Below are 18,591 nucleotides of genomic sequence, written 5' to 3' on the forward strand. Positions count from 1 at the left end.
TTTTCTTTTTTAAGGTTAACGTTTTTTATGTAAAAGTATAGATCCTTTACTAACAAATATCATATAAATTTAAATTTGAGATTTTGTACAGAACTTATAAAAATTCCACAAACTCCAATTACAAACATTTTCATTTTAGTTTCTAAAATAATTTTTGGAATGCAGTTTTATAGCTTACAAAATTCTAATACAATAAAGTATAAGTTTTAAGTTTCTAAAAAATCGCGTTGATTTTTTATATTTTTTTTTTGCTGACGGTGTTCTGAACTCCTTTCCATATAAAAAATTACTTTATATGGAAGAAAATGCGTGATACCGTCAGCAAAAAAAAAAATTATCAAAAATCAACGTGATTTTTAGCGACTTAAAACATGCACTTCGTTATACAAGTATTTAGTATGCTACAAAACTGCATACCAAAACTTATTGTAGAATTTAAAATTAAAATGCACGGAATTGGGATGAAAAGTTTGTGGTATTTTTATAATTTTTGTATAAAGTCGGAAATTTAGATTTACATATATGATATTTATTAGATAGTTATACCTTTATATAAAAATAATGAACCTTAAAAAAATCAAAAGAAAAGTACTCAAAACTGGTAAAAATTTGGATGTGCTATCTTTAGTCGCCGGGTGTATGTATGTACATAGATTTATGTACATGCATGCAAGCTACTGCATTTTCTGCTCCGCATAGTCGGTTTTGTAATTTCACAATAAAGCTATGATTGCAGTTTCCTTAAGTACTACTTTCATCCTAAATGTATTATTAAATTCATTCACTTCATGGAAAGTGCTTGTTAACTTAGGTACATGCGCGCACTTAGTACTTATTTGTAGTCTTTCTGTTTTTCAGTCACTTGGTCACCTAGATTTTTATGATTTCGCAATACACATCCGGGTATGATTAGGCACCAATTGGAGTATGTCATACATGAAAGTAAATCTTAACTCAATTATAAGTCAATACCTTCAACTTAAGCTACTATTTGAACCAAATTGCGGAACGGCCTTTTCCCTTCCTTTTAAATAACTAACAGCCAAGTAATTGTTTTCAGATTTGTGCAAACGGGCTTCTGACTGCGACCAATTACATATGTATTCAGCTCTCTCATTGCCTTCGATGTTTCAACTTATGTCAGCGAACACAATTGAGAGATGTAAATATGTATTTGACTGATACATTCAGCGTAATTCCAATTTTCATTTCTTGGGTAGCGTAGATTTGGTAACCCTACTTTCGCTTGGAAGATGCTTTAATCACAAGCGTAGAGCCAGAGCGACACCGAGTTCCTGAGAGTATACTACAGTTCCTACGCCGCAGTTCATTTTGGGTCCGTCGATGTAGAGAGAGAGAAAGAGAGAGAGAGAGAGGTAGAGTTTTTATTTGGCGATGTAATCGGCTGCGGATAATTAAAGATTAATAAATTTTTTTAATCAGTATTACACTGTAATATACTTATGAAACTAGGATTCCTAATATTGTAAAACTGCGTTTTAAGTTTTTCTATTTGACGTCAGAATTTCTTAAAAGGATTTTGAAATTTTGTTTAGTTAATAAAATTATTTCAAAAGTTCAATGCAATGTACATAGAATAAAAATATGGATATCAAATAACAGGGATTTTTTTTTAGATTGAACGAAAATAAATTTTTTTGCGTACAATCACAAATAAGTAACAAAAATGTCCTTGCGAGCGTATTGATTTTGTGTGTGTAAAATTGACTGCCGAGCGATGTTATAAATCCTCAGAAAAAAATTATTCACATTTCCTGTTACGGTCCGACTTTCGGGAAAGACCTATAAAAAAATAATCATACCAAAATGATCGACTCGTCGACCATATAAGACCTACTGAGGTTTTATTTAATTTAAGATTATTTCTTGGCCCTTATTCTAAACTAGTTTTCATCGCATTCAACCCGATGTAAAGAGCGAAACATTTATATATGTATGTATGTACATAGATTGCAATCTCAACATTTTTCCTTTAGTTGATTGCAACAATTGCCATTTTCCATTACTTCACCACTCGAATAGGAAGCTTCAATTAGCATGGAAATGCATTCTCTGTCAATTTAGGCGATACATTATCGCTACCCAGGCCGCTGGCATGTGAGCAATAGCCAATTGTGCGCTCTAATAAATTCAGATGCGTGTAATTTTTGGCTAAAACCACTGCAACATACAACATACATTTGTATAAATATTTGTAAGTCTGCTCGTTTATGCCCACACTTTTGTGCATTCAACCATTCACACGATGGCACAAGCAACTACATATGTACATACAAAGTACATATTAAGACAGAAAACCACAAATCCAACCAATAAATGCGCAATAAAATGCGTTTAAACTGTATGTGATGCACAATAGGGTGGCACAAACAAAGTAAAGTCGGATTTGCACTTATCTCATCCGCTAGGATTGTTCTGTACCGAAAAAATGTAAAATGTTTTTTTTTTTTTTATCAAAAGATATGCAGAGGTCGCCTAGAGCGCTCTAAGTTTCCTATGAATTTTATATCGGGAAAAAGAAATGGCATCGAATTCTTGAAAATCACTATTTTCAATAGGAAAACTGTTTCTGTCAATATTAAAAAAATTGTTAAACAAATAATTGGGTTTGCCAATTTAAAAACATCAAAATAGAGTATATATCATTTGTTCGAAAAATAGTCTTTTTCTATATAAAAAGCTTTGAGCAACGTCTAATATTTTTTTATTTGAAAAAAAACCATGCTTACATTTGTTCGATATAGAACAATCCTAGAGGGTGAGAGCATTAAAATTTCATTTTTACTTTTTTCTGATGCATTTTTGGATCACCCTAATGCACAAACATACATAGGCTCACATGTTAATAGCTAGCTCCATGCTAATATAAAGCAACAGATTGTTAAAATTTTACTATGCAAAGGGCTCTGCAAATAAAATTATAAAACAATTTGCTGTCTTCCTAACCAATGTAATGGTGGTAGGCCAAATGGGTTTTATGAAAATGTGTAAGAAACTAAAGGGCTCCACATTTGTTTTTATGTATGTATTGTGGCCCATGAGCTGTCCGCAACTTGTTGGCGAATTAAACTTAAATTATAAACAAAGAAAATACAATTTTTAAATAAAAACACAGGTTTTTAATTTTTCTCCACGGTAACCGGCAAATTGATTACACGGAGCAGACGTGTGCCCTGAAGACGGTTACCGCGGTGTAACCGAAATATATTGGAGAAAAATTAAAAACCTGTGTAAAAAAAAAAATTTGACATCGAGCCGGCAAAAACCAGCAAATTAAGAATTGAAAAGGTCGCCAAAACCATCATCAAAGAAAATAAAAGAAAAAATGGCAAATTACATGTTTACTTAAATGACTTTACACGCATTTCGATTTGAAATTGCCACCAAACCGATATTGTGTTGCGGGGTATTTTTTTTCAGCTTTTTCTTTGCTCGCTCGTTGTGCTTGGTAGCATACTTACTGCAAGTTGCACGCCATCCATCAGTAGCTTCTGTTGTAATTGTTGCTGCAAACTATTTCGTTTACATAACTTTTGTTTATACATAAATATTTCCTTTGCCATTTTGTTAGGTAGTTGCAAGTAAAATATTTATGTATAAACTTAAGTAGTAGAGTAATAAATATCTTGCACAAAGGTATACTATAGATACATTAGTGAAGTTGATTCCATACACTGAGGGAAAAAGATATTAAAATCAAATAGAAACGTAGTTGAACTTACTATAAAAGTCAACGAAAGTACTGTACATTGGTAAATATTCAATTCAATTACGCGCATATTAAAATGACCGCGTTCGTTCTGAAAAAGCATCCGTGAAGTGAATAATCAAGACAAAAACTAAAAAAAAATATTTAACTTGCATGTTGCCTGCAGTGGAATTCGAACCCTGACTATCTCTGTATATTAACAAATTGTGGCATGCATCTTTGCGCACTCAGCTGCACCCAGGCATATAAATTTGCTTTCAAATTTTGAATATCCATCAATACCACAGCACAACTTACAACTGCCTCCACCGTGATATGAACTCGTGACCAACGTAGTGAAAACCCAAACCAGTTAGAAAAAATACTAGTTCATAAACTAGTATGTGCCTGCCAGTTCGACATTTTCGAAGAACTTAAGCGTTCAGCGACATCTGCCTTTGAATTGCCAAAGCCTAAAATAAAGCGCCATTAATTGCTTTTCTTACAAATGTCGGCTGTGGCGTCACGTGCAGACTACTGGTTCTGGTTCTGGGTCGCAGGTTTGAGGCCGCTTGGAGGTGGTTAAAATTTTTAAAGTTAGATCAATGTAAGTAGGAACAAGTATTTCAATTTAAATATAAATAACAAACTTAAAAATCTAGTTGCATTACAAAAAAAAAGAAACAAATATAAAATAACAAAATATTTTTTTTTTAAATTAAATTTAAGAATAACAAAAAAACCCTAAATAAAAAATATAAATAAATGAAATATTATAAACTAAAAAAATAAAATAAAAAAATTTTCCCTGCGCCAGGGCTTGAACCTGGTACCTCAGGCATACCACGCGAGTGCTTTGCTTTGTGACTGTTAGAGCGCCGCGAGCAAAAAGGGCATACTAATGCTTTTCATGGCATGAATTGGCAGACTATCCCATCAACTGGTATGATGCTACTATAATAATATAATATAAAGTATTCATTTTTACTATGCATTATTTCCCTCAGTGTAGGGGAGCGGTTATTCATAGCAATATCGACCAATTAAAATTTTCTGTACTCAATTAAATCTTTGAAACACAGCCTATATAGGGACCCGATATCGAACCGAAATTATCGATTTATGTAGTACTTATTTAAAGTATAGCTGTAAAAATATCGGGTACCCATTAATATCGGGTTTAAAAGACTCGATACCAAATTCCAAAAAAATAAATCTGGATATTGGTTAATAATAATCCCGCCACATGCTAACCGAAGATTGTAAACATTTCTTTTCTTCAAAGCCCAAAATATATCCATTTTGCTTTACATATAAATTCCGAAAATATTGACATGGGCGCTTCCGGTGGAAGAAAAAAATAAAAGCCGCGAAAAAATAAAAGCCTTCTAACTAATTTATGGGCCAATTTGGCTGCTTTTTATCACGCCAGATACTTCGGCTGATAAAAAAAGTAGGAAAAATGTTTACATTTAAGAATTTGGAAAATTAACCTTAAATATTTCAAATGTTACTATAAAAAATGTTACACAAATAGACTTGCCCAATTCGCAAAGTTTTGCCATTTTTTAACCCAAGTCAGAACCCACTTTTGTTCTTTGTAACGTTACATATGCGCTTTGCTTAGATATATCCTTAAATCTGTACTATCCGCAATTTTTTTACTGAATAAAGGTCGACTTAATTATTATGCAAATAGAAAAACCTTTTTCATATGTGCTTTACTTTAAGCAAATCAAAACGAATTTAGTAAAAGACAATTATTTTTAATATAGTGTACAATATATATTATTAATCAGTTCAACTTTGTAATATGTATTTAAGATTCGATATGACACAAGGGGTCTGGTACTCGATATCAAAAAATATGGTTTTAAAACTCTCGACTAAAAAGTATCGGTATCAAATGGCAAAAGAATCGATATGGTATCGTATCGTATCGAAATTCGTGCCCCTAAGCCTATAAAATGTCAGATTATAATATCCGCCTGTTCACAACGTCACTATACTAAATTTCTGTCACCCCTTTTGAGTTGCGTCTCGGATTGGCACGCTAAAAAGATTGGGAATTCCTAAATATTTTTTAGTAGGTATGTACATGGGTTTTGTTACTTGAAGAAAAGCTCTGATGTGCTTTCGGTTGATCGCCAGTCTGGTTCAGAGGTACTAGTATTATGGTGGCATTGTTACTGAAGGATTTCAACCTGGCATCCTAAGCGTATCCAACTTAACATATTAAAGAGTGCCACGGGGCATTTGCTTTCGATCGTCTCGAATGAAACCTTTCCAATGCAAGTAATTCTATCTTGCACAGTTTTTTAATAGCTTTTTTTTAGTAGTATTTTCTCACTAGACGAGTGCTCCGTACGCATTATGAGTGTGATCATCTGAGTATATACCCAAATGGTCATTTTTGGGCTTTAGACTCCATGCTTTACCTAAGAGTTGTTTAGTGATGAACGGGGGTTTCGTTGCTGTGTTGATAAGTAATCGAACTGAGATTTCACTCCAAAGTGAGTTTTCTGTACATGGATATACCAAGATATATAACACTATCTTTAAGTCCCACTTATATTTAGGAAAATATAAATAAATGCAGACGACTACATTTTGAGACATTTTATAACAGTAAAATCTGTGGTGTTGTTGTTTCCTATACAAAATTAGAAAACGATGTCGACTTCATTTTCGCACACTCAAAGGTATGTTTTTTAAGCGTCTACACCTATCAAATTTTTTAAATTTATTGGGGATGTTTTCCGTATTTTCATTTGATTTGACCGCAACGGCTGATGAAAACAAACAAATCAAGGTAAATAAAGAACAAATATTAGTAATTGCTAATTAAGTTAAGCAATTAAAATTTTTCAGAACCAAAATCTAAAGGCGACATATAACAAATGGACGCAAACGCAAAGACATTTCTTAGTCTGGCAACACAAGTAAAGTTTTGCCACGACTGCTGAGAAAGGAGTGCTCACAGTTTGATGGTAAAAACGTCTCAAAGTGTTGCCGTCTATATTTTCAGACGCAATTTGGAATGAACTGTGAACACGCCAAATGTCAGATTGCAGATATACCGGGGAAAAACTTCGTCAAGTGATTTTCATTTTTTTTTTTTGTATCATCAATGTTTTGCAGAGACCGCTATAAATGGAAACCAGTCGGAGCTGTTAATATTCAATCCTTTTTTCATCACTAATTCGATTCAAAGTTGTTCGATTTCGTTGCGTTTCAGCAGCGTTTCACTGATGGTAATTCGGTAAAATTATTTATTTTATTTTCAATAATTCATGTAGCACCCAAACACTGAGCTTCTTTGAGTTACCTGCTCTTTTTAGCTGATTCCAAACTGCCATGTGATTGATGTTTAGTGCCTCCACTATCTCCTGGTAGCTTCAATGCTGGTCTTGCTTAATCATTTGCATTATTTCCTGTGACTGGCCGACCAGAGCTGGGTGTACCTTTGACATCAAAATTTCCGCAGCGGAATTGAGTAAACCACTCCTGTGTCCGGCGTTCACTCACACCATTTTCACCGTACATTTCACAAATTTTCCGGCATGTAGCATCATATAACGTTTTTCTTCAAGCACATATTTCAAATCAATATAACTCTGTGCACGTAAATAGAATTAAAGGACTGTCTTCACTAAAAATGCAGCCTGAAATGTCACTTTACAACGTCACTTTGGTGTTGCCAGAAGTATGGGCCAAAACGCCACACAGTGACAAATCCGCGGAGACTTTTCATTTGACACAATATTTTTTTTTTTTTTTTACTTTTTGTGGTTTTAGTAATTTAATGTTATTTTAATTTATTTCGTCCATTCACATTCATACATTCACTTATCCACCATCATAATGCATAATTACATTTGAAAACATTTTCCATTCCGTTGCATCAGGTCTAATGGGCCATTGGCGGTTTGAAATGCTCAGCGGATTTTAGTTTCAGTCTTTGCTTTACAGCGTGATGCTACAATTGTCATAAGGGTGCAAATTGACTTTATATATTTTCCTCCACTTAGCCATATTTGCATTGCCTCACTGCGATTGCTCAAAGTTTTGTGTAATAAATAGCTATTGTAAAAAGTTTAATAAAAACTATGCACATTCATATGGGTACATACATACATATATATTAGGGTGGTAAAAAAATAAATAAAATAATGTCGGAAAAATTGGTTATATACCGAAAAACTTATATGCCTTTTTTTGTTTTGAATTCAAAAAATTCTTAGTGGTCGCTCAAAATTTTCCATGTGTTTTATATGGGAAGAAAAAAATTTTTCGTAGAAATGGTATAAAATTCTTGAAAATCAATGTTTTTCGATCTAAAAACTTTGCATCTCTCCAGGAGACTTGCAGTATTAATAACCAGTTTTTTATTAAACCATTTTTTAATATTAAATATTTTTAACAGGGCTCCTAAAACCCCGAAAAATGCAATTGGAAGTTTCCTGAAGAGGAACATAGTTTTCGGAGAGAATAATGTTGATTTTCAAGAATTCTATACGATTTCCACTTATATGATAGATGAAAAACTTTGAGGTAGATTTTTTTCGGTATACAACAATCCTAGGAGGTGAGAGCATTAAAATTTCCATTTACTTTCTCATATGCATTTTTGGACCACCCGAATGCAGATACATATGTGCATATTTCAAGTGCAACAAAATTTAGACTCTAGGGTTTTTACATAGAAATGTAGACTGTAATACATAATAAAAATGGGCCTAAACTGTTGTACAGTACATATTTCGTCATTTTTTTTTTTTTATAAAACTGTCGTTTCTTACAAATCTGAGTAAAATTTTCTCTTGCTCACCAGGTGGTAAATTCTTGAATAATTACCCAGTTTTCAAAGTGAACTATCGAAGAATACTTAAGATTTACTCGCTAGTGGAAAACAAATTTCAGATAAAAGCCATAACTTATTTTGACCTAAGAAATTTTTCACAATTTTTTATTTATTTATTTTTTTCATTTTCCAATGCAAAATGTATGGATTCTACAAGTGAGCTTCAATAGATATCATTATTTTTTTAATAATAAATACTCGTATTATAGGAGAGCACCTGCAGAAATGTAATTGATCGATTGATAAGTGTTAACGAAAGCCTTACTCGTTAAATGTTCAGCTGCCACAACTGCCACAACGGTTGTTGCTCATTGAAACATTTTGTTTTAGGCTTAGCAAGATTTTATTTTTAGATTTAGCATAATTGTTTTAAGCCGTATTTTTCCAAGACATTACAAGCTTCTAAGTAGTGCCTTATAGTGACACCCAACTTTTCCAGGTTTCTTGTTTTAATTGCAGCTAGTGTTAATTGGTTACGTAAATGCTGCCTACAAAGAAGCAGAATATTTACAAGCTTAAAAATTAGCATTACTATGCTAGTGAGCAAATAAGTAATTCTAAACTTAATTGATTTGAAGGTTGCTCAATTGGTTTTGGCAAAGTTAACACATACCAATGGTACTTTTTTTATTTAAAGCAATGCGCACTATGAAATACGAACTAATTTCCAACTATATATATGTTAGTTGATTAAGACACCCAAAAGCGTATTGGGTAATTAAGCTTTTGCAGCTCAGTTATAGAGTAGTCACGCCCTTCCATGAAGCGCGAGTGATCGCGTTGACAGCATTTTACCACCCATATTTCAACAGTTGTTTTGGCAACTTATAGTAAAATAATCTAGATACAAAAGTAGCATATACTAATACTTTAAAGCTGTTAACCTAAAGTTATGCTACTTCTGGTTATATATACAGATAGTTCCGCTACTCAAACTACGCTCACTTTAAAATATGTATACTATAAATTGCATTCCCCCAGTTGTTAATGAAGTTTGGTGGTCGGTCTGTTGCGGCTTAATTATGGCGCGTGCACGCACACAGAATTGACCATAAGCACACTGCAACTAAGTATATAAGTACTGCAGTAGTAACTAGCTAATTGGAAAATAGAATTTGCTCTACTGTGTTTAACTTATGTATAGTTAGTAAGCTTATTTAATTAAAGCAGCTAAGCTCTATGATTTTCCTATTACACACAGTTTTCTTTTCTCAGAAACGTAGTAACCACTTCTCCGTACTAATAACTTGCTGATATTTTATTACTTTGGATACTAATTTGATTAATCGTTTAAATTTATTTCTCTACTTACAGTTTCCTCGATGATTTGGATCGGTTAGGCGCCAAGGATTATCAACCAACCGAACAGGACATTCTACGCACTCGTGTCAAGACGACCGGTATTGTTGAAGTGCACTTTTCCTTCAAAAATCTCAATTTCAAGTAAGAACCCAACTATAAAATGCGCTTTAAGCTTATTTAATTTACTAATTTTGAATTTTTTAATAGACTATTCGATGTTGGTGGTCAGCGGTCGGAGCGAAAGAAATGGATACATTGCTTTGAAGATGTGACTGCGATTATTTTCTGCGTTGCCATGTCTGAATACGATCAAGTCTTGCATGAGGATGAAACTACGGTAAGTTTAATTCCTATTTCAGCCAAGCGTGCTACATGCGTTGAAAGTTGTTGGCTTGTATTCGAGCTTGCAAGGCGACAATCGGCAATAGAAATTGACACAATGCAACTGAATGTAAAATATGTCAATCCTGCTGCGAAAATTCAATTGACGTAAGTTTTTCTCCATGGAAATACATATATATGTACATTAGCGTGGTCATTAAAAATCAAATGAACGGTTTTTTCAGTCTCACCCCCTTAATCGGTAATACCAGGGTCACAGATATTATGATATCACACATAAATTTTGGTCCCAATTGAAGTCGGTTAAGGTGTGTCGCACAGGGGGCAGATTCCTCTATAGAGACTCAAAATATTAAAATTATTCTTTTTTAATTTAATACCCAAAATCGATACTACCATAGTCGAAGATATCACTTATAAATTTTGGTCCCGATTGGATAAGACGTCTTCATAGGGTAGTCTGAACTTTGACACCTATGCGACACGCCTTAACCGACTTCAATCGGGACCAAAATTTATATGTGATATCTTCGACTATAGTAATATCGACGTAGGGGTTGAGGTTTAGGAAGTCTGATGCAAAAATGTGCCTTCTACATTTAAGCACCACCCTAATGTACATACGCTCATTTCTCAGAACGAAGTATCTTTGCGTAGAATTATTCTCTTATGCTCGGTGAGTAGAGCACTATTGTGCCATTCGAGAGATCCGAGAACGGAAACTTTTTTTTTCAATTAAATTTCTCTTATTTTAATTTTTAAATTTTATTGTTTAAAAAATAAGTATTTTTTTATTTCATTTAATGTTTAGAAACTTCTTTAATAAATTAATTTCTTTTATAGTTTCATTTTCCCAAATTTTTAGGTTCATGGTTTAAAAAATAAATATTCTTTAGTTTCTTTCAATGTTTAGTAGACTGTTGGGAGTTGAAAGACAGATGCTAGAATTGGCCTGTTAGTGGTTTTGTTTGTCTTTTAGCAAAAAGTTTCTAAAAATTGAATGAATTTAAAAGAATTAGTTTCCTTTTTAAAACAATAAATTCTACTGATCAAAAGAAAGTTATATTAAAAATGAAGAAATTAAAGAGAAAAAAAGTTTCCAAAAATTTAACAAGAAAAAAATAAGTAAAATAAAACAGAAAAAAGAAAATTTTCCTGCCCGACGACTCGAACTCGGATCTCTCGAGTAGAGTTAGGACGATACCCTTTCCCTTTCTGATCAATCATCAATTCTTCTACTCGCATTATCAACAAAAAGCATCGGTACTATCGATTCATCGATTACTTTTTGGAAAATTTAATACAATGTATTAAAGGATGTACATCCTTTTATGTTTTATTATTTAAGTTCGAATAAAGTAAAAGTACACCTCAATAAGTATTTGTATGAACGCAAGTATATAGTTTAACCAACAGTATGTGTTTTATTTCATGAATAGTTATTAATACAGAACAAGAAGTAAATAAAAGATTGCGATAAAAACATTCTTAATCGGATAAATGTAAAAATTATCCTTTAGCAAAAAAAATTTTTTTTTTTGGAATGGTGTTTAAAAAAATTCAGCTTGCATAAACTTGGTGGACAAAGGATTGCGAGACTTTGACATCACCGTACCCGCTTTCGTAAAAAGCTCACTCACATAGCACAGATGTTACGACAACAACAAAATGCTGAATAGCCAAGTGCCAGGCCACAATTATTCTGAAATAAATATGTGAGTGGTTATACCGCGTACACATACAAATATGTATACTATTATCGACTTCAGCATTAGAGACGGCAAAAAGAAACATACATATATATAAACTAATAAAAGTAACCGCTACTGCAAATGTTGGGGTATCGATATTTTTACTCTAGTATTTCGTAAAAAGCATCGATGCCAAAAATATTTGGAAAGAAACAAAAAGTATCGATAGTATCGTACTTGTGAGTAGTATCGTCGTAACCCTCCACGCCAGTGCTCTGCTCACTCAGCCATTGCGACTGTTGAGGCAGTGTGCGCAAAATGCTATAAATACTTATTTTCATATTTGATATCAAACTGTACGAAAAAAGTGAGTAATGCCACAAAAAGGGGTCGCAACTGGGTCCATACTTAAATTTTTCATTAACAATAGAGCCCTTATCTTTTAAGTCTGAGAGGAAACATCAATTTACAGATTTAAAGATAATTAGTTAAGTACCCGTTGGAGCTAATTTAACGAATGTTTCTGAGTGCGGCTAACTGTTAATCTCTTTTTGGTATTTTTTTTTCCTTTCAGAACCGAATGCAAGAATCTTTGAAGCTATTCGATTCCATTTGCAATAATAAATGGTTCACGGACACCTCCATTATTTTATTCTTAAATAAAAAGGATTTGTTTGAGGAAAAGATTCGCAAAAGTCCATTGACAATCTGCTTCCCAGAGTATACCGGTAAGTTGAAAAATACAATTACACATAACTACATATCGATGATCCTCTGCAATAATGAGACAATTCCAAATTGCATGTTTTTCCGTAGAGCCAATTAAAGTTTTTCCTTTTCATATATATTTTTTTTTTTTTTGAACGTAGTTATTGCTGATTATTTGCAGTCACTGTGTAGGGATATCCTTTAAGTTTTCAGATTATGACTGCTTTATAAGGATAAAGTAAGGACTGGACTAAAAAAATACGAAATAAGTGACTATTATTAAGTAGTTAAACGAACTGAACAGCGGCACAATATTTCGTTTATTTTCTAGAAAATCAGGGACAGTAATCAGGTTACTGTGAGCAAGTATCTTACTTGCTCGCATACCATCAACATGGAGAGAAGTCAAAGTGGGAAAAAACTCAGCACAACTCCCAAAGGCGTATAGACCAATTAGCCTCAGCTCCTTTCTAGAAAAAAAATTTAGTAAAATTTATAGACTTTCACATCACCTCAAGGATAAAGTACATATTTCTTACGAAGCAATATGGGCAGCTATGATAAGGAAGGATATTTCCCTAAAAGGCAATAGGTTTAAAGCATATGGTTATGCAGATGACCTAGTCATCTACGTTGTTGGCTGGCATGAGGACACTATTTGTTCCAGATTGAAAGCTGCGCTAAAATTAACTGAAGACTGGTGTTCTGAAAAGGGATTCTCAATAAACCCACTGAAGTCCACCGTTGTTCGATTTACCAAAAGGTGGAAAGTCAACTTGACTATCCCCACCTGTGAAGGAACAGATATTGAGTTCTCAGAAGAGACGAAGTATCTAGGGGTCACTCTGGGCAAAAGGCTCAATTGAAACTCTCATCTCTTGAATATTACTACCAATGCTACAAGGGCATTCTATGCCTATCGGAGACTTCTTGGTAAAACTTGGGGAATATCAACCAAACTGTTACTTATGCGTCACTGGCCTGTTGATCAAAAGCTGAACTAGTAAAAGCGGATGCAACCTTGAGTCAGCTGCACTGAATGGTCTGCGTGGCCGTCACCTGTCCAAGGGATGCCCTGCATTCCCCGTGTCTATTCTGATTGAAAAATAGGCCGGCTGCAGTGCCCTTCGGTGTCACTTTGGAGGCTCCCAAGCTACTTCTGTATGATTCTGCTATCTAGCTCACGGACATCATGCTGCCGAAGTTATAATTCTAAAACCGTCAGCACTTCTGAAAGGGACTATTGTGAAGCGATAGTGACTATAATTGACGAAGGGTCCCAAGAAGGGTATACCGACGGATCTAAGATGGACGACGGAAGTACTGGGGCACACCTACTTGGACCAAAATTCAAGAAAAGTCTACCAATGGACTCATACCCAACCATATTCCAGACGGAAGTCTTCGCAATCGAAGTCTGTGTTCGAGAATGTCTTCGGGTACGGACAAACGGGGCCAGAATAAATATTATTTCGGATACTCAGGGCGCGTTAAAGGCCTTAAACTATTTTAAAATGGCATCAACAGCTTATGGACGGCTGTAAAACTCTTTTGAAATACCTACGAGCTCACAATAGCAGAACGCTGTGGTAGGTTTCGGGATATCAAGCGTTTGAAGGCAACGAAAGGGATGATTGATTGTCTCGCAAAGCGTGGAGCCCAAATGCGATTGCGTGGTTTCGAGCCTTTCTGCGATATATCTAATCGATATACTGCAGAACTAAATACTTAGGAGCTGGGAGGAGTCTCAAGTTGCTACCCATGGTGGAAGTCAAAGGGAATGAGACAATCAATGAGATTCAAAACTCCTTCCAGAGGAAACTCCGTGCACTTAGCCGGGAGGGTCTTAAAACTCTTACAGGCTACCTGACAGGATACTGAAAGTTAAAGTACCATTTGAATAAAATGGGGCTTTCGGTAGAGGCGGACTACAGGTTTTGTGGGCTAATGGAGAAAATCTAGCAGCATATTCTATATGACTGCCCATGTATAATGAATAGCAGATTAATAAATCTTGAGGAACGATTATCTTCTCCATCCAAAATTTGCAACATGGTCTCTCCAAAGTGCTTAACTTCTTAAATAACCTAATATAATAACGTAATAATAATAACCTCGGGGCCCAGAAATTACATAAAACACAGGTTTTAGTTTGTTTATTTTTAATGTCGATTGAATAACTCAGTGAGAGGGCAGGACCAGGATGAATGTATTTGCATAAAAATGTATTAAAGCAGAAATGTTTTGGGTAGGCGTCGGGACCAATGATAACCATCAGTTACCACCTCTGTATGCTGAAAGTCATACAGAGCCCCAACAGCTTGTAGCGCTTTGGCTTTTGCTGTTTAAAACCACTCCGGAGGAGTGGTGATGCATCAAGCGGGATTGTTGAGCATGATTTGGAGTGCCAGCAATTAACTACTTTAGTAGGTTTTGCGGCAGTTGAGAAGTGCATTAAAAAATGCATACCCAATGAAGAACGAACGAATTATTTTTAAGAACAAGTGTGTGTGTTTATTCGCTGCACTTGATTTTGGGCGGAGTGCAATATACAAGTGCGTGTGTGTGTTCGCTGTTCTTTGTTTATGCGGGAAATGCATAAGTCGCTTAAACATCGATATTTCGACAAACTAAAACCTGTGATTTATGTCAGCCAACAACGAAGATGACTAAAACCTGTGTTTTATATACTTTCCGTGCCTCGAGTTTATCAATTAAAAATTACAACAGTTTACATTTAATGGCCGATAAACCGATAGACAGTTTTTAACTTATACCAATATTCATGTGGCCATGTGCTACTGTTCAGTAGTAAGGTTTGCCTATTTCGATCGTCTAACAAATGACACAATTGCGATTTTTCACAGAAAAATTTAGTTGTAAAACAGCCTAATCCGCTATATAACCCAAAAATATGAAAATTTGAGTTGTGTCAATTTGCAGAAGACCATCAATGTGTGGTCATATGTTTCTAAATACTTAGGTGATAACAATGTACCCATCTATAAATTTAGTTCCTACAAGAATGTATACCAATATTTAACACTCACACATAAATTTAATTCCCCTTCAATTCCTTTTGCAGGCGGTCAAGAGTACAGTGAAGCTGCTGCGTATATTCAGGCCCAATTCGAAGCGAAAAACAAATCAACCTCGAAAGAAATCTACTGCCACATGACGTGTGCCACAGATACGAACAATATACAGTTCGTTTTCGATGCGGTAACGGATGTGATTATTGCCAACAATTTGAGAGGCTGCGGTCTGTACTAAACCAAAACCCGAACCCAGCAAATCCAGTGCAAGCAAACTAAACAAGTACCGCATTGCATTGCAAAGATCATTGTCGGGACGCCATCACCACCGCTCCAACAACAACTACTACTACTTCGGCCACTATTAACGCTGCAAATACCAATACTGCAAAGCTACTATTAATTATTTAAAATGACAACTCATCCAAAAACTAACTGCAGAGCGGAGATTTAAGAATTTTTAATTTTTAATAATTTGTTTCAAAAAAATATCAGCAAAGCAAGACGCGTTTGTAAGCATTCGAAAATGGCTTTACATTTCGGATGTTTTGGTGACAAACAACACCTACATAAGTATGAACTTCTGTGTTTAGTTAAAATGTTTGCCATTTTGTTTACAAGATTTTACTAAATATTCAATGAAATTATATTAAACTGCAACAAATTTATGTGATTATAATGCAATGACGACGATGATGGTGAGTGATGGATAGCTGGTTGAATGGTTTGTTAAAGCGTTAATGCCGTTAAATTGAAGCCGAAAGCTAAAGCAGCAACAACAGCCGCAGTAGCTATGAGCGGAAGAGCGAAATGTACATTTTAGTCAAGAAAAAATTAAATAAAACAAAAACAAAACGCACACACACACAACACACAAAAAGAAACACATGCATAAACATACACATACACATACAAAACAAACTTTATTAATAATTAAGCTTATTAAGAAGAAGAAGAAGAAGAAGAAGAAGAAGGAAAAGCAAACAAAAATAACAAACAAACTTTATAATAATATCCAGTAAAAATTTAACACAAAAAAAACTTAATAAAAACAGGCAAATTTAAGTTCATATAGATACGTTGATACAAATATAGATTAAAAAACAGGTCGTTGTAATGTAAAATTATTTTTTTCCAAATCACTGTAAAAAAGCCGAATGCTTTAGTATATGTATGTACTATAACTACATTAGCCACAAACTAATGAAGTAAACAAACAAAAATACAGTGAGAAGTACATATAATTGTAAATCAAAAATTCGATTTAGAGCAAATGCACTACTGGTACTTCTTTCTATTACATAGTAGTACATAGTAGTGTGTATGTATGTACTACTATGAAAACTATAGTAGGCTGCTATTTAAATGATACAAAAACACAAATAAAATGAAAATGAAAATGAAAACAGTGACCGGTCATACGTTGCAAAACAAAATCGACATCAAAGTACATAGAAACATTTATACATACATACATATTTAATAACAAATTGATTTCCTTTGCAAGTGAGAATGCTGTTGGCGAACACGCACACTACTACGAGTACATTCATACATTAATACATACATACATACATGTTGAAAACTTAGCACAAACAAGAACGAAACGTACACACAAATACACAATTCATAACTTTAAATAATAGTAATGCTAAAAAGCACAGCACAAAAACCCATACTATTGTGTGCAGTCGTACATTTCGATGGTGCTCTGCAATAACGACACAACTCCAAACTCAATAAAGCAAAAATCTCGCTACTGTCTCTAATCCTTGCCTAATCCATCATTGTCTATTCCTTACTACTTACTTTAGTAATACTTACTACCTAGTAAGGATTAGACAGGGATTAGAAACATCATGAGCCACTTAACACTAGTAAGTGTGTATTTTTTTTAAGTTTTGAGTTGTATCGTTTTTGCAGAATACCATCGATTTGCATGTACGTAAGTGGCACAAACTAACTGCTTATAAATACTATTGTTAATATTTATTTTTTTTTTTGGAAACCTAATTTGTGTATATCTTTTTATTTAGCTATTTATATTTAACGATAGGCTGCGCGCAATATTTTTGTTTTTGATTTCATAGCAAAAGTGCAGATATTTTTTGTAATAACATTATTTTTTTTACTTTTTTAGAGTTTTAAGGATTAACGTTTATTCTTTGTAATTAATTAGTAGTTCAATGCCATTAAAAGAGCGACTTAAACTGTGGTTATAGATTTCTAAATGAAATTTTTTTTTTTCATTGACCAAATTTACATCTTGTCATCTGAGTTGTGAACAGGGCAAATTGAAAGTGTTTAATTTAGTAAACCTTTTTAAGAAAATTTAAAAAAAATTGTATGTCTTTTACTTCCGTTTGGCCCTCTTATGCTCGGTTACACCAATCAATTTTAACAGTCTGATAAATTTTAAAATTGATTGGTGAAATTGGGGATAAGATTGTTAAAGTTTAAAATAACGTAATTTTATTAGGAAATTTCGCCATTTTAAATTTCAGCAGTCTGATAAACTATAAAATTGATTGGTGAAACCTGGGCATCAATTTTCTATTCACATTTTTGGCCACTGTAAAACTTACTAATTTTCGGTTATTTAAAATGAAATTTTAATTATTGAAAGTTCAACTCAAACTCCCGGAAAGTACGCTCTTCAGCTTGACGGTTTAGCGCACCCTTACATTCTTTCACAAACTTGTTTTGACAACATTCATCTATTTAAACAATAGCCACGTCATTTACCGAACTGGCTGTTTTTGTGAATTTAAAATTTTCGTCAAGGAACGGGTGGCTCGCAAAGAGTATGACTGATATAATAAAAACAAAGTTGTAACTTCTTAAAGCTAATAGCCCATTTCCACGAAACGCTTAACTGTGGTTAGGTGCCCAAATAAGTTGCAAGGAATTTAACAAGCGGTGATTTTTCTTAATTTTTTG

At 33.9% G+C, this 18,591-nt stretch overlaps 2 protein-coding genes across 9 annotated transcripts in view; one reads left to right on the forward strand and one right to left on the reverse strand.

The window, feature by feature from the left end:
* Positions 1 to 12,442, reverse strand: part of Cyp49a1 (Cytochrome P450 49a1) — a 43,571-nt gene extending 31,129 nt beyond the window's left edge. Inside the window, exon 1 of the mRNA XM_017609714.1 lies at positions 12,405 to 12,442. The gene's annotated coding sequence lies outside the window, so the exon portion shown is untranslated. The remainder of the gene's footprint in view (positions 1 to 12,404) is intronic.
* Positions 1 to 16,514, forward strand: part of Galphao (G protein alpha o subunit) — a 106,288-nt gene extending 89,774 nt beyond the window's left edge. For all 8 annotated transcript variants that reach the window (XM_017609718.1, XM_017609717.1, XM_017609720.1 and 5 more), the window contains 4 exons: positions 9,888 to 10,016; positions 10,083 to 10,212; positions 12,483 to 12,636; positions 15,702 to 16,514. In XM_017609718.1, coding sequence (XP_017465207.1) covers positions 9,888 to 10,016; positions 10,083 to 10,212; positions 12,483 to 12,636; positions 15,702 to 15,889 — 601 coding nt within the window. In that variant the 3' untranslated portion in view covers positions 15,890 to 16,514. The remainder of the gene's footprint in view (positions 1 to 9,887; positions 10,017 to 10,082; positions 10,213 to 12,482; positions 12,637 to 15,701) is intronic.
* Positions 16,515 to 18,591: the final 2,077 nt, after the last annotated feature.

The sequence above is a fragment of the Rhagoletis zephyria genome, unplaced genomic scaffold, assembly GCF_001687245.7.
Source record: "Rhagoletis zephyria isolate East Lansing unplaced genomic scaffold, Rhagoletis_zephyria_1.1 Rzeph_scaffold_00249, whole genome shotgun sequence".
Taxonomy (NCBI): Eukaryota; Metazoa; Arthropoda; class Insecta; order Diptera; family Tephritidae; genus Rhagoletis; species Rhagoletis zephyria.